At 41.1% G+C, this 16,011-nt stretch overlaps 1 protein-coding gene across 6 annotated transcripts in view; it reads right to left on the reverse strand.

Moving 5' to 3' along the window:
- SCAPER (S-phase cyclin A associated protein in the ER) overlaps positions 1–16,011 on the reverse strand; it is a 131,597-nt gene that overhangs the window by 52,092 nt on the left and 63,494 nt on the right. For all 6 annotated transcript variants that reach the window (XR_003572798.1, XM_027897964.1, XM_027897966.1 and 3 more), the window contains one exon: positions 12,493–12,619. Coding sequence is in view for 5 of the 6 variants with exons in the window: in XM_027897964.1 (XP_027753765.1) it covers positions 12,493–12,619 (127 nt within the window). In the remaining variant the exon portion in view is untranslated. The remainder of the gene's footprint in view (positions 1–12,492; positions 12,620–16,011) is intronic.

Genomic DNA, 16,011 nt, shown 5'->3' on the forward strand with positions numbered 1-16,011 from the left:
GAGGAGGCACAGAAACCTTGGGGATGCCACCTAGATGTGTCTTAAACATTAGAAAAACAAAACCAGAGATTCACCTCAGAAGAGCAGACCCAGCACTCAAAACCAGCCCTTGGAAAGAGTCTTGTTTTCCTTCTCCCTCCCAAGCCCACTGTGGTGCAGGGCAGGGGAGCTGTTTGCACAGGAGGAAGGTTAACACAGCTGATGAGACAGTAAATGTGGATTCTTGGTCTCTGGACCATCATGAACTTGTCATTTGAAGCACAAAGCCTCCATCTTCAGCAGAACAGGGCAGGAATCAAGGAACTCAGCGGGAAGTGTGTGTACACTAATGCATGTGTCGCACAGTAAACAGAAATAACAATAAATCAGACAAACCATGTAACTGTTTTATGGATCAACCGTGAATTAAACGTATTTAGAAACTTAAAATTAATCCTTAAAAAAAATATATGTGACAGTCAAGACAGCTCCCTGCACACTGGGTGAGTGTGGTTGACTTATTTACCTACCTGTTACAACACCTCAATGGATCTGAATTCCCCTTCTCTCCTATGGCTTGAGTGACAACTGACTAATAGGATTACAGGCTCTGTTCCAATAATACAGCTCAGCTACATGCCAGCAAAAAATGACAGCCTCAACCTGAATTACATGGCCTGGGAATCCATCCAATTATTAACTAAAGTAACTGTTATTACCTAACCTAATCAAAGGAGAAGCAGCTGTTAATCTTTGGTGGCCTGCAGTGTAGCAGCGGTCAGGCTGGATGGACTGTCTTTGTACTTGACTCCTCTGCAGACAATAATTATGTCCTTTGTGATCAAGAAGGAAGGGCTTCCTAACCTTTCAGACAGAGGCAGCAGATGGGGAACAACTGTTTGTGTGTTCATTAACAAGATAGGGTAGATTTTATCAGGGCTTGGGCATCTGTGGCACCCTCAGAAGCACCACTTACCCCGGGATACAAGAACGTTTGGCAAATTCGAAAACGAGCAGACTAAATAGAAAGTTCAATATAATGTTTTCATCTCATTATCTGACATTTGGTCCAGGAAAACACACACAGCTCCAAAAGAAGAGTGATTTACACATGTGCCTCGTCCTCCTCAACGTGGTCAACAAAGAGAGCCATGAAAAAGCCAACTGGCCCGTGCTGGTTCTTGGCTGGGTTTTGTTGCTCTCATCGAAGCAGTCACGTAATACGAACTGTGTGCTGAAATAAAACCACACCGGGGGAAAATCTCTGATGCATTTATACAACTCAGCAAAGTAACAGAGAGTGAAATAAAGCCAGCACCAATTTGCAACAGCTTTTGGATTGCGTGTACGGTCCTGCAGGACAGCAGGGAGACCAAAAGCTCCGTCCTGCTCTGCTGCTCCCAGCCTGCACAGGGCAGGGGCAAACTGCAAGGCTTGGAAAACAGGAGGGACGAGGCCAGAGCCATCCATCTCACCAGCAGGCACGACAAATACAATTTAGTTTATGCTGGGGAAAGTCAAAATATGATGGGACAGGGTGGAAGAACCAGAATGGGAAGAAGATGTCTGATACTGCACAGGAGCAGCTCATATTGGGACGCTGAAACTGGAGGAGTTCAGGTAAGAATAAAAGGATTTTTTTTAATGCCAAGAGTAATTAATGATCAGCATAATATACTTAGGATATGATCGACTCTCAATCATTTCAAGTTTTTAAATCAAACCTGATTATCTACTAGAAAAATATGATCCATGTTAAATCATGATTTATTAATTTGGTGCAAGAGTTATTGGGTGAAATCCAATGTCCTGGACCAAAGTACTCACTTCCATACATTTCTCCTGTTAAAGTATTATTATTAGTTAATAAGTAGAGCAGAATCAGAAATAATGCTGAGCTTTAACAGCTGAAATGATTTAATGTCAGCTTTTCCATCTCTGCTCTATGTGACTTTATCACCTCACATTTTGACCATTTGAAGTATTTTTGAACTCACTGAAATACTCTGGTGTAAACCCTCCCTCGAAGACAAACCTCCAAAATAAATATTTTCATGTAGATTGAAAAGGAAATTTAGAAAGATTGTTTTTCCTTCATCAACCCAAAGAATGCTCTCTGCTAGTCCTGCAGAATGTCCAAATCAGAAGCTGATTTGCAAAGCCTGTCTGAACAGACCTCAGGAACTAAAGCTGTTCAGAAGAAAATATTTCTGATTGAAACCCAAATACTTTGAAACAATCTGACTTGTATTTCTGAAACAACACACTAAACCTGCGCAACTCTGTGCTACACTTGTTGAACTGTTCACTGAAGGAAGAAATAATAACTAATTAGTAAAATATAGTTGAAATCCATCTTAAGAATTTTTTTTCTTGCCTTTTATCTGGTGTTTGAAGATTCTATCTAAAATGCCAGGGGCTAAGAAATACAGTTCAAAGCTGCCTTAGAAAAACAAACCAGACAACTGAATCCTGGGCTGGCTACTCCTTTTTTTTTTTTTCTTTCCTCTCCCTTTAAATAAATACACAAGTATATCTACATGCACAAACCCACCGGTATGTTTGCGACTGCAGAAAATCTACATCCTCTGAGTACTCCTCCAGACACAAAACTTTACACAGCAGGGCATACCAAAATAATATTTGCCATTAGAACAGACAATTTTGTTCCCTTTAACACTTGTCTCTAGTGAAATTAGTGTTGAAAATCTCAACCTGGTTTTCAAACACGAGTGAATTCCCCCACAATAAAATTTCAACCGCTGAACATCAACGGTGAACTCGTTCAGGATTAAAACACGAACCAGAACTGGCTCAGTGGCATTTGCACACCATTGGGGGGAGATATTCATTCACACTCAGGATATATTGACCATGTATTTGTAACACCTCCTTCCTCTGGAGTTGCTAACGGGTTAAAGCCCCGGAAAGGAGGCCTTGAGAATTCTGAAGTGCCAATTCTGAAGCCTGAAAGCTGCTTTTGAAGCCTTTAAAGCTAAGGCAGCTCCCCTGGTTCGTGTGTTCACTCTCCACACTGACCAATCTCCAGAGCTCCATCCAGAAGAGGGTGGTGACCAGGCAGGTGACAGCAGGCAGGTGAAGGGGCCTGATCCTGCAGAAAGGGTTCCACTCCCTGCATAATGCCCAGTATTTGCACACTCCTGAGTACAAGCTCATCCTCAACACCTAATCCACCTGGATAATACTGGCTTTTCACCTCAACAGCCAAGGTATGTCAAACTGCAGCTTCACAGAGCATATTTACTGCAAAGGAAGACAAATATCTAAGAACAACAACAAAAAAAAAAAAGGTGAAAAAGTAAGCGGCTGATGCATCACTCAAACGCAACAGAAAGAGGAGGTTTAGCTTAGTTTTCAACTAAGTCAAAAATAAAAGAAGGAGAGGCATTTATCACTACACTCTCTGAAAGTCTGCTATTGGCAGGTGACTTAAAACTGGTTCAGGGCTAGGGACAGTAACAACATTATTGAGTCTTAAGCCTGCCCTGAAAACACTAAACATCCCACGTGCATAAACCTAATTTATGTCTATGCCATCATATACTCGATTCATTTCTCTGCTTGCAAACATCTGCCCACGTTGTGAGGGTAAACCAAATTCGATAAGACTCCTTACTGACTCACTGCATGACCTCACTGAACAGGATGAACCCTATTTACCCCATTTCCTTCCAAGTTCTTGCAGCGGCTTTTCAGTTCAATGGTAAAGTCACAGAGGCACTCCACTACACTTCTGTTGACAGGGGCAGGACCCTCACAATCCTGATTGTGAAGCTTCAATCGTCAGGGAAAGGCATAAAGGAAAGACAGGTAAAGGTAAATTAGTGAATTCCAAGCTACCTGTTCAGCTGCTTTCATTCAAGCTAAGCAGCAAAACAGGGAACAAACACTATTGTCTGGAAAAGAAAGAACTGTCTTTATATGTATTCTGAAAGACAGCACTGAGCATTGCAGCATGTGCTTTTATTAAAAATAAATGTTTATAGTCTATTTATAAATAACAGGGCATCTAGTAAGTGCATCAACGAAAGGAGGAAAGTAAGGACAGAGGTTTAAGTCTAATATCAGGAACAACTGCTCCTGGATCTCCATAGATGGCTCCATTAGCTGAAGCAAATTTGAGGCTATTTCTGATTAATCTCATAAATGGGTGTGGGTTTGTGAGGTGCTGCAAACATCAGAGCAGACCTCGGGGTGACATGTTCTCAAGTTCGGAAGTGACGGTCTCAAATCAACGCTGAATTTTAAAAATACTTCCAAGGAAATATGGCTATAGATGTATCATCAGATCAAACTAAATAAAACTTTAATTTCCTTAAAAACTATAATAATCAGTGCTTTATCATGATCTCTAAGCTGGTGTCTGCTATTAGCAGAAACATGCCTGTGTAGGGCATTTATTCACCACTGAGAAATCAGTGTCTGGACTTTACTGACACTAAAACATATCTCTAGTCCTGTAGTGAAGAAACTTTGCATACCTTGGAATGATATGTATCCATTATATCCACTCTGATATGATGCATTAGTTCTAAACTGATGCAGAAGCCTGACCTGACAGCAAAAAGCCACAATTAGTGCAACACTGGAAGCTGACAGTGTCTAATTACATCCCACAGGAGTTTTTAACTACACCCACTGTGCACAGAAATTAACCTCCAAATCATCTTGGAGTAAGAGCACTGCAGAGCTTATCTGTGAACTGAACTTGCCTTTTAATACCATCTCCAGCAAACAAGTTAAAAAATATTCTGTGGCTGACCTCTAGCAACAAGCTCCTATTTATACATTCATCTGGAGAAAAAGGTTAATCCACAGATTACAGAAACTCGGGGCAAACAAACTGATGATATCAAGCTGCCTGGTCCAACCTGCACCACCACAGCACACACCTGACCTATTGACTCCTTCCTGGCAGTGACAGGAAAAGGCTGTTTGGGTGGGAATATCTGCATTATCAGTTCTGGAGTTCAGGCTCTGCCTCAGGTTCTGCACTTTGCTGGGAACAGCTTGATTAACATTCGCAACAGAGGAAGCATAAATACAAAATTCCCCGTTACCTTCCGTGTGAGCAAAATTATTACATTTTTTTGGTGGCAATATAGAGAGTTCCAAAGGCCTGAATTCTAGTTTTAGCTGGTAAAAACTTATTTTTTAGTTTAAAAAAAAACCTTATCGGTTAGGTTTTTTTTAGGTTTTAAAAACCTTTAAGTTTTAAACCTTATTTTCAAGTTTTGTAATTCAACACCCTTCATAAGGTTTGGATTTTGGCTTTAAATCGTTTTTAAACAGTTATAGTTCAGCTTTACATTTGATTAATGACTTCCCTTCATGTGACATCACTGTAGCTTTGGAACTGGCTACTGCAGGAGTATCCCAAGTTGAAAAATTAATGGATGGATTAAAAATTAAGCCATTCTTTGCACAGAAATACATCATGTGTTTAGCTAAAATGAACCTTTAAGAGTTTTAACGTCTCATTATAACAAATAAGAGTAGCAATTACTTTCACAGAGAACAAAACTCGTAACGATGAAAGCACAGTTAAGGCAGTGTGGGAGTGTTTATTTTGCTTTTTAAAAATTTTGGCCACGAAATGCCCACTGCCTGATATAAAAGGCGGCTTTTTGGGGGTAAACCAGTGCACTGTGAGTCAAAATCTTCACGTGATTTCTAAGCACAGTGACATCTGAACGTGATGTCAAAAAGAAATTCCACTTCTAAACAGATTTATTACTTGGAAGGATTCAAAGGATCCGCTGTTGTTTCTGCCAGGGGTGTCCTCTAGTGGAGACACATCGGATGCTCAGTAAACAAGCAAACAGAAGGGGCTGAGTTCAAAAATCATCCTGCCAAGCAATTCAAACACAATCACAATCACAAGGAATTCAACCACAATCACAAACCTGCCTGGAAAAAGTCTGGAATCTCGACCAAGCTTGTCATTACTACAGTTATTACATTACTTAGAGGTAAACGTTAAATAACTTTTTAAAGCTTCAGCAGACTGAGAAATGAATCCACTGTGGGGCTGTACAGAATAACTGGTGTGTTAAACAATGTACAGATAATGTGCCTGGGTGTGTATGCAGGTATACACAGAAAATCCCAAAATACACAAAATACAGATCGTGTGGGTAAAGCCACTAGTCCATGACTTAGGTAAATTCACTACAACAGTAATTTTCACCCTTTTTCATACACAGTGCGTGATGATGCTTTTTTGGACTTGGGTAACACGGTGACATATCAGCTGCCACCTCCAGTGATTTGCCCAGCCCTCCATGAATCCACGTATCATTGGGTTTTATGTTGGGTTTCTTCCCAAGGTGTAAATATCCTTAACACAAACTTCATTGTAACGCTCTGCTACTGAAATGAGCAATCTGTTCTGTTCACAGCTCCCAAACTCCTTCATTGTTGCCTTCTCTCCATCCCCTCCTTTTCATACAGTCAACTAAAGTCGTTCAGTATGGGAGAAAGATATCATCAGTATTGAAGAGGTTACTGAATCGTTGCTCCACCTCTTAACACTCCTGCTTTTTTCAGAGGCACTGATCATCCTTGCCCCTATGGAGTCCAGCTGATTAACAGAACCAAGTTCAACTTGGATCAACCCTTTTTAGCCAAAATTTAGGTTTGAAATTTGCTGCTTCTAATGCACACTTGACAGTTTTCTTCATTTAAGAAATAAAACCCACAAACCTCAAGCTATAAGGCCCGTGTGCTAGAAGGATAGGCTGATTTTTCCAGAGATGTAATGGAGCATAAAATTCACTTCCTATTTATGTCACTCTCGTTTAGCTTACGAACTCAAGTTTCCATCAAAAGTTTGATATCAAATTAGAGTGTCTAATACTGATTCAAAACAACATGATTACGTGCAGCAACAAGGCCACATCCAGTTCAAGTATAATTAACAGCAGGTTAAGAAAAGCTTAAAGGTACATCATTGCCTTTCAGTTGGTCCTGAATTTTATTCTATTGAAAAATAAAATCCAGCCATTATATTCAGTGTGTTTCCATTCTCTCTTTGATGGCTACACATGAGGAACACACAGCTACCTGAGTCACCTGCAGCTCCAAAATTAAATGTGTAAGAGTCTGGGAATCACAATTCCCACTCTATTCTTAAGCAGCAAATACTGAGTCTTTATAACGCAGAGTATTTGCTTTTAAAATCTATTTCGTCTGTGTATACATGTCATATATATATTTATATACACAAACCCCCACATATACACACACACAGAGGGCAATTTGAAATCCCTGCAGAGATATTTGAAGAAACTTCACCACGAGCAATACAAAAGCTTACATGTGCTCCATTTCCATACATTCACTCTTCACCAGTTTTTCATTTTATTCTTTCAGTTTCTGATGATGAAGAGTTTGTATTGTTGGCTGTGGTCACTGTACCCAATGGGCCCAAGAGTTTAGAAAATCAAATATAAATAGGGGGCCTGAGCGTGCTGTTAGAGCCAGCCACTGCTGAAAGTCTGTACAATGGGATAAACACTGTCTGGCTGCAGTCCCCGTGTATTTGAAAGCTACGACAAACATTTTACTGAAATGTAAATAACTGACATCACCCCTGCTGAAGCGGGAGGCTGAAAAATCTCTCGAAAAATCCCAAACCCAAAAACATTGCCTGACAGGAAAAAAAAAAAAAAAACCAACCCACATTAATGGTCACTGAGAGAGCACTGAGAGGTCGTAAGCACTGAGATTCTTTTTTTTAAAAAAGGATTAAACCACAGCAGTCAATTACTAGCTCATATTCACACATTTTTCAGCTACAAAATTATTCCTTTTCTAAGGAAGTGTATTTCCCCCCTGAAATCTGTTTCCAGTAAGAACACTACTCTGAATTAGTAATGTAAATAAATGTATTGAAACTTAGCCTACTGAAAAGCAGCTCCTTTTAGATTTGCATGAAGAGAGTTGGTAAGTAACTATAAGCACTGGGACCCAATCTATTAAAAACCTCCTCTTTTTGTTTCTGGTTCCATTTTACTCCCACACTTTAACAACCTGTTTTGCACTCACTATTATTCCCTGAGATTTTTACAGCACCCAGAGAGCCTGAAGGAGATCAGGGACACAGCCATCCCTCAAAGCCATGTGAAACCAGAGTAAGTTTTATCGACAGAACCACGGAAATCTTGTTTGTTAGGACTTTGTGCCCTGTGAGGACATGGCAGCTTCAGTGTGTGTTTGGGATGGGACACGGATCAAACCTCTGTCCTGCCCCTGCAGCCCCCTCTTTGGGAGCAGAGCTGGAAGATCTTCAGTCAAATCACTCAGTTAAAAGAACCTTATAACTTGTGTTGTGGTGAAGATCTTTTTCAAAGTAGTGATCAATAAGAAAGGTCACATACAAATAATTCCAGTTAAGCAGATTAGCTGTTACAACTGGATTCCAAAAATCACAAGGTTCCCTCCCAATCATGAGGGAATCTCTGCAATATTCCCAATCAGAGGGATGAGAGGCTTGTCTAGATGTCACAAGTAAGTATTGTACAAATTTCACTGAAGTGATTTAAGTGCAGTGTTTGAGCTGCAGCTGAGCCAGGTGAAAAGGCCACAGCCCCAGCTGCTGTCACTGCCCTCACTGACAGCAGATCCTGCCACGCTCCTCAGAACAGCAGTGCCTGCCAACCCCAGACCACCCAAACCCACATGACATACTTCTAACATTTACAAGTAAGACTGTTAAAACATGGAGCCAAACCCAAAGGTCTAATAACAAATTTCAGGAAGAACTTTTAGGGAGGTGATGTTCTGTCAGCAAGTCCAAGGGTGATCATCTGAGAGGCAATAACCTCTGACCCAGGTCAGGGTCACCGCCTTGGAAATGTACGTACTTTAGGCAGCTTAATGTCTATAGAGTAGACACTTTTTAATCAGTACATTTTTTCAATCAGCAGATTTTTAATCAGTAAATCTCACCTCTTTCCAGAGGGAAATAAATGACAAGCATAAGCAAGTTAAAGCTGTACCTGCAGTCACACTAATAGGATATACAGCTTTCAATATCCTGGTTTATAGAGTTCCCTATCACAGGACATCTCTGTGGGAATGCTCAAGTCAAACTCGAGCAGATAATTCAGAGAAACACACTTGCCCTTGGTGATGGATGTGTAAGATTAGTCCAGCAAGGAATGAACATGCAAAACAGAAAAAGAACCAGGGCAAAAAAACAGTTCTAGCTCTGCTGTTTCAAACATCAGCTTTGCCTTCTGTAAGAGGTGACATGAGTTTTACTCTGAGCATCAAAGGCTGATTCATGGGAGATCTTAAACTGAGCGTTAACAGATCTTACTAAGAGCTTGAAGAGTCCCACATGACAATCTGCCAACCTCAGGCCGGGGCTTTCTGGGAACATTTGCGCTCGTTCTGCTGTTGTGGCTCCGCGTGTGTTTGTTTTCTTAATGTACTTTTAAACAAAGCAGAGGGGAAAGTGAACACAACTTCCTTCCAGGATTTCTGCCAGTAAGGATGGGATGCACAAAACCCAAGGACTGCCTTCCCACGGCCTAGGGCACACCCAAAGCAGCAGATACAGCTTGGGGACAGCTCACCAGGTGTACCCAACACCATCGGGATCCTCCAACAGGAGCAAGGACTCACGACCTGAGGGGTGGGAGTCCATTTACAACTGGAACCACATGGTGGTTTATGACTTTATAGCACCTCTCATGTCTATTTAATTTACAGACACAAGAACCACAGGTTTCATGTAATTAACGGCCACGCTCCAAGTTAGATCCTCAGAACCAGCACTTCAACTTGCTCATACTTACACTCTGCAAACACTTTTCCAGCAGAGGGTGCAAAGCTTCTCAGTGGTTGCAGAGCTTCATCCAAGGAAGCCAATATGGGCATATCAAGAAGTGTCTGGAGATCTAACAACCACTTGAAGCAAAGCAAAGCAACACCTCTTTCATTTGCTGGCACTCCAATCGTGCACTGGATGGCAAATGAAAGCTGTGCTCCATGGGGAGCTGGCAGGAGTCTCAGAATTCCGTGTCAAGGAGAAGCAGGAAAGGTGCTGCAGTGAACAGCCAGGACTCCAAAACAGACAGGGGTCAAGATGCATCTTTGCCCGAGAGAGATACTTCTTATGCTTTAATATCTAGAGGATACACTGACACAGAACCCTTTGAGTTTGCACTAAACAAACTCTTTTGCTGTTTTGGTGAAATCACTTGGCCCCAAGAGCAAAAGTGTGACCACAGTAATCATGCAGGCATGTGGCATCCTAGAAGGTTCTCAGGCTATGAAAGAAATTCAGAGGTGAGAAAAAGCCTTACTCAGTACTCTGGAACACAACAGATGAAGGCTGAGCCCACAGAAATGGTCAGAGTAATTGGATTGTACCTGAAGGTAAAACCCAGCAAGACAAGGCTGCCAAACTTCTGTGTGTGGCTTTTTTTGGGATTCACCTTTGCATAAATAATATACCCAACCCTCTAATGCTGTTTCAGCACAGCCATGGAGTTTTCTAGTGAGCTGAGTAACCCTTTCTTCTGTTGAGAAATTTAATGGCATTTATTTCTTTTATTTACTGTTACCAACTACAGCTCGGCAATTTATTTCATGGTTTGTAAAACAAATCTTTATTTCCCTGGTGAGCCTGTATAAATAAATTTTTCAGGCAGTGTAAACTATTAACAAAAGAAAAATCCAATGTTTCACAGTATGAATGAAAAGAGGGTTTTGTGGATTAATTTTATTTTGTAAAACTTCTGCAGGACTTCTGAGCCTGAAGAATTTCTAGTAAGTGGCAAGGATCTATTGTAGTGAACCCTGCCCTCCCTCAGGGCAATTCTTTATTCAACCCAGGCCATTAGCAAGGGTAAATCAATGTTATCAGCTCACACACACTGACAGCTTGTGTGGTTCCCACTCCCTCATTCCTCCCCCCACATTAGGGTATATTTTTATGCTCTCCAGGGAAATTCAATTAACAGTGTCAGTCTCCTCCTCTCAGTCCGTGACTGACACCATCAGGACTCTTTTCACTGCCCACTGACATGTAAGATGTGTCTGCTGATTTCTGGACTCCCAAGTTAACAAGAGAATTACTACCCACTTGTACAAATGACCGTGTGTGATCTGTGCTGTAAACACAGCCACAGCTACTGAAATCAATCTTTTCTGACCTTATTGATTAGGACATTCAGATATAAAAATACCTCTCTGGTGGCTGAATAATGTTTTGAGGGTGAAACCCCAAATCAACACCAAAATAAGCATGTGTATCAATAACGTCAAATTTAGCTTTTAATTACCCACTGCAGACTCAACAACCAGCAAAATGTTGTGAACAATTAATGACTAACACTCAGCTGTAATTCACACCACGTTAAAAAATCTCAGCAAAACAGCTACTGGTAAGAGGTTGGATACAACTCCACTCCCCAAAGAGTTTCCACGAATTATTTAGATAACTTTCGAAACAGATGCATCTTTTCAGAGCAGTCATGCGACAACGTGATTTCTGCATTCTGAAATCGATAAAAAAGTAACTTTTCAATAATTAATGCAAACGCTGCAAAATTTGAAAATGGCACCAAACTCCTTCCAAAAAAAACGATTAAACTTGATGGACCAAGAGGACCCACGAAAGGACCCCAGGCAGCCTTCAGCAGTTCAAAGCACGTGCCACCAGCAATTGTGTTCCACACTAAGTTGGGAAAAGCATCAAGCAGAGCTCTCATTTTCACAGACATCGGCCCTGAACCACAATGATGCCACCCCTTCCTCAGATTTTGGTCATTTAGCTTCTCTCTGAACTGACTTTAACATTATTTCTTGATTACAGATAAGGAAGAGAAGTACTTTCTAACGGTTAGAGAGAGAACAGAACATGATGTTCCAGCTGAAAGCTCAAATACTCTGTGGTCCTAATGGAGCAAAAACCTATACTACAAGACACAAAGCACTGTGGCAGCAGATTGACCATGATGAAACGGCAATGAAGATGCAAATGTTGCACTATTAATAAAATACCAAAAAAATCCAACATTTTCCATAAACCAAAATACGCTCTACAATCACAGACTATAAAAAAATAAAAAACACAGAAATACTCTGTATATAAGCATATTATACCCTCATTCTTCAGCAAAGACCTACTGGCTTTGTTGTACCTGGGAAAACTCAACAGATTTGCGCTCCAGCAAAGCTGCCTCCAACAACTCTTTCCTCTGTTCTCTGCTAATTGTTTTGGCCCTTTATTTAAAAGCTGTTTGTGGATAAGCACTATAAACTAGATGGCTAAAATGATCCAGGTTAAAGAAAATCCTAGCAAAGATACAGGGGGGGGGAAAAAAAGTGAAAAATGTAACAGCAGAAACTGCTTCTTACACAGAGGTCACTCTTTCATCTACACGTTTAAAACAGTCCCAAATCCAAACTGGCGAGATTTGAGGACAACACATCTTCCAGGATAATCCTAAATCATACAAGCAAAAATCACAATACCTCTTTTTCCAGAATACGAGAGATCTCTCCCAAGGTCCTGTCCAGACCAGGCACTTTGTTGTTCCCCAGGGAGCAGCTGTCCTGCATTTGGAGGTGCTTTAGGAGGTCTTTTGCCAATCGCTGTAACCTTCAACAGGAAACAAAGAGCGGGTTAAGCAAAGACTCACCTTAACTTTCACCTTAGGAATGAACCTCTGCTAATGATAAAGGAATCATGACAATCTACATGAAAATATTATAATTGTCTATTCTGGACAGCGAGTAAAACACCCCAGGAGACACAGACAGCTTGGAATGCCTGTGGCAATTCACCATCTACCTTTTCAGGGAAATAGCACAGAAAAAGTGTGAACAGAAAAGACATCAAGGTCTTCTTGATTAGCTACACTTGTTTCTGTTGTTGTTTGCCCATTCTCCTTCCACACTTTATCCTGCTACTTTTTGCCATGCTCACTTTAAAACGGTTTCATCCTGCTTTGCTCCCACCATGCGATCATTCTGGCTCACTCAGCTGAGTGATTCACTCTTGAGATGAGTAAGGGAAACAGAACAGCAGACTCAGACAGAAACAGCAAACATCACTGGGCTAATTTCTGATAGGTGAGACAGGAAGGCTGGAGATGGAAAGGCTGGAGAATGTACCACATGTATCCAAAAAAAAAAAATCGCCAATACCAGAATATTCATTTGGGGAAGAACAGAGAGTTTTCACTTAATCAAGAGGAAACAGGAAACTCTTTTCCTTCTCTCTGAAAAAATTAAGAGCTTTGTTAATGGCTTTCAAGACACGCTGAAGGTAAATGTATGTTCTTAAAGTAAAAGTAAAAATGATTTGCAGAATTTTGAGTTTTGGACTTCTTATCATCTGGTCAGTTGAATCCACTAATATTCAACCAGGATTTTTCTATGACAAGAAAAATAAGGGGAGATTACATCCTGACGAGGTTTTTTTGCACTGCTATTTCCTCTGTGGAAAATGAGGTTGGAGGAAAACTCTATCACTTTAAGCCACGAGCTAAAACGGGACACAAAATTAAAAGCCAAAATCCAAATAACTGCAGGACTTGGACAGTAAATCAAAAGACCACAGCAGCAACGAGAAGTGAAACTGCTGCAGTCCGGAGAGATGCTCCAGAAGCAGAGGAATGCAGGTGTTCTCACAGAATGGTATTTAGAATGGCTACTGCCTTGGCAATATCCTAGCACATCAGGCTAAAAAAATCTTATTGTTTCTTTGAAATATTTACTCAAATTGCATTTAAAGGCATAAAGGCACTGAAAAAACCCACCACGCTACACTGTAACTTCATCTGACAAAAGACAGCAAGACAGGTTTCCATTTGCTTCATTTAACATCAGAGGAATGGAATTCCACCAGGATTAACCACAGGGGCTGAAGAAAGGCACCTCCCTAATCTACATCAGGACGTGTAAGGTTTATCAAAACGCTCCTCACAGGGACTCCCAGAGAACATAATCATATTACACCAGGACTTCTGCTGACACAGGAACAGAAGTTTCTTTCTCTTCAGTCTCTTAAGATGCTCTGCAAGTCAAACACCACGTTTGAGTTTCTGTCCTCGGTGTAAAACCAAAGCTGTACAACAGGTTCACTCCCAAGGAAAAGCTTCCAGTTTTCCATTTCTTCTAAAAGTCTTTCTGGATACTTTTCCAAAATTCAAACTTTCTAGGAGTGTGCTCAGCATCACAGAGTAAGAAACTTGGAAGAGTAAATTTTCAGTTCCACCCACATCAAAGAATTACCTCTTACATCCTCATATCCTACTGCATGGTGAATCTTCTGCCAAAAACAGTTAACGGATGCTGTGTCATCACATGGGGCAGAGAAGGGAAATAAAAACTCCCTCCTCCCACAGAGAAATTCTTTTAATATCCTCTATACTGACTTCTTGGCCGTGTCAGAGAAATAAGAATAATTTCAGGACTGTTTCAAAGGAGTAGAAATCCATGCAAGAGGACTTGTGCTTGGATGTAGAATTTACCATTGCTATGAACGGATTTGGAAAGAGAAGTCTGTCTATTCTGGACTCCTTGTGCACACCTGGTGTGCAGTGTGGATTAGCAGAGCGTGGCATCAGCACCTGATCCAGTGACTATGTGGAAATACTGCTGAGTCCAAATTCAGCCATTTCAAGACAATTATTTAATCTTCCTTCTGTCCCCCCAGTTTTCACTCCTTCAATGCTTACTGTGCCACACAGGAATGAGAAATGACTGAAGCTTGACTGGGGTTGGCTGAAAGGGAAGTTAATGTCTTTTTCTCTAAAGCTATTTACATCTCACTAATTCAGGTTTTAGTACTGCCCACAAACAGATAATTCAGAATGCAGAGGAAATATCTGAAAGGCACTGACTGGTCTTGGAACATCACCATAACATAAACTTTAATAAATGGTATGTTCAGCAAATACAAACACAGTATCTGATCTTTTTGCACTGCCAGTGGAAAACCAAGGGATACTCAATATCAAAGGTTTTCCTTTTTAGCACGGGCTAAATATTTCTAGCAAGTTTAATATATTTTACAGGCTAAAGGAAAGAGATCTGTTAATATTTATAGGTCACATTTCACCTCCAGAAAAAAAAAAAGTGCCCTGAAATAGTAACATCAGTGTATTCCAGCACTTGCAGGTTTAAATCCCTGATTTCCTGGCTGTCCAGTGATGAATGCAGGGAAGGGTTAGTGTGAGTGGGCAGAGCGGGGGATCCTGGGCAGCTCCTGCAGGGAAGGAGTGGTTTCTCCTCCCGGAGGCTCCTGCCAGGCGGACACACAGCCCCGATTCTTCCCGAGCCTGGAGAGAACTGGGAGCGTCTGTGAGAGTTCCTGCCCAGCCCAAAATGCAGCTCTGCTGTATCCCCTCAACAATCTACAGCCCCTGCCTGCTCTGTGCTGCCTGCAGCACAATCCACGCTGTGCTGGCACGTGGGGCACCCTCCGATGGAAACACAGCTGGACACGGTCCCTGACACTGCCAGAGGAAAACCAGCAACATCTGCAGCTTCACACACCTTCTGCAGTGTTTGAAAGGAAGCCCTCTGAAAAATGATGAAAAATTCCTATAAATCTCATTTTCTGGATGCATTTATTTGTATTCCTAGGAGAACGTTCCAGCCTCTCCCCGAAGATGAAATCTACCGCTCGCCCAATCATAACCCTGTTATTTACTGGTTTGAAAGTGAAACTGAATTTTATTTTATTTTATTTACACTCTGGCTCTTCTACAGTTTCCAGAGCTGTTGGGAAACTAAATTTTGCACAAGTACTTCCAGTTTCAGAGGTTGTTTTTTTTTCTGCAGCAATCAGTATTTTGGTGTAATATCTTACAGCTGGCCTACCCGGCCTCTAGCCTACTGCACCAAGAAAACCTCCAAGGTGAGTTTATCCTGTGAATTCACTCATATACCATAATGAAAGTAAGAATTACTGTATTGTTAAAGACATTTAGCTATGGCCCTCTGTAAGAACAAACTTCACACTACATTCCCATCTTCTCTCCA

Source organism: Empidonax traillii, unplaced genomic scaffold (genome assembly GCF_003031625.1).
Source record: "Empidonax traillii isolate 1590-97213 ecotype Southwest subspecies unplaced genomic scaffold, ASM303162v1 scaffold571:size529327, whole genome shotgun sequence".
NCBI classification, from domain to species: domain Eukaryota; kingdom Metazoa; phylum Chordata; class Aves; order Passeriformes; family Tyrannidae; genus Empidonax; species Empidonax traillii.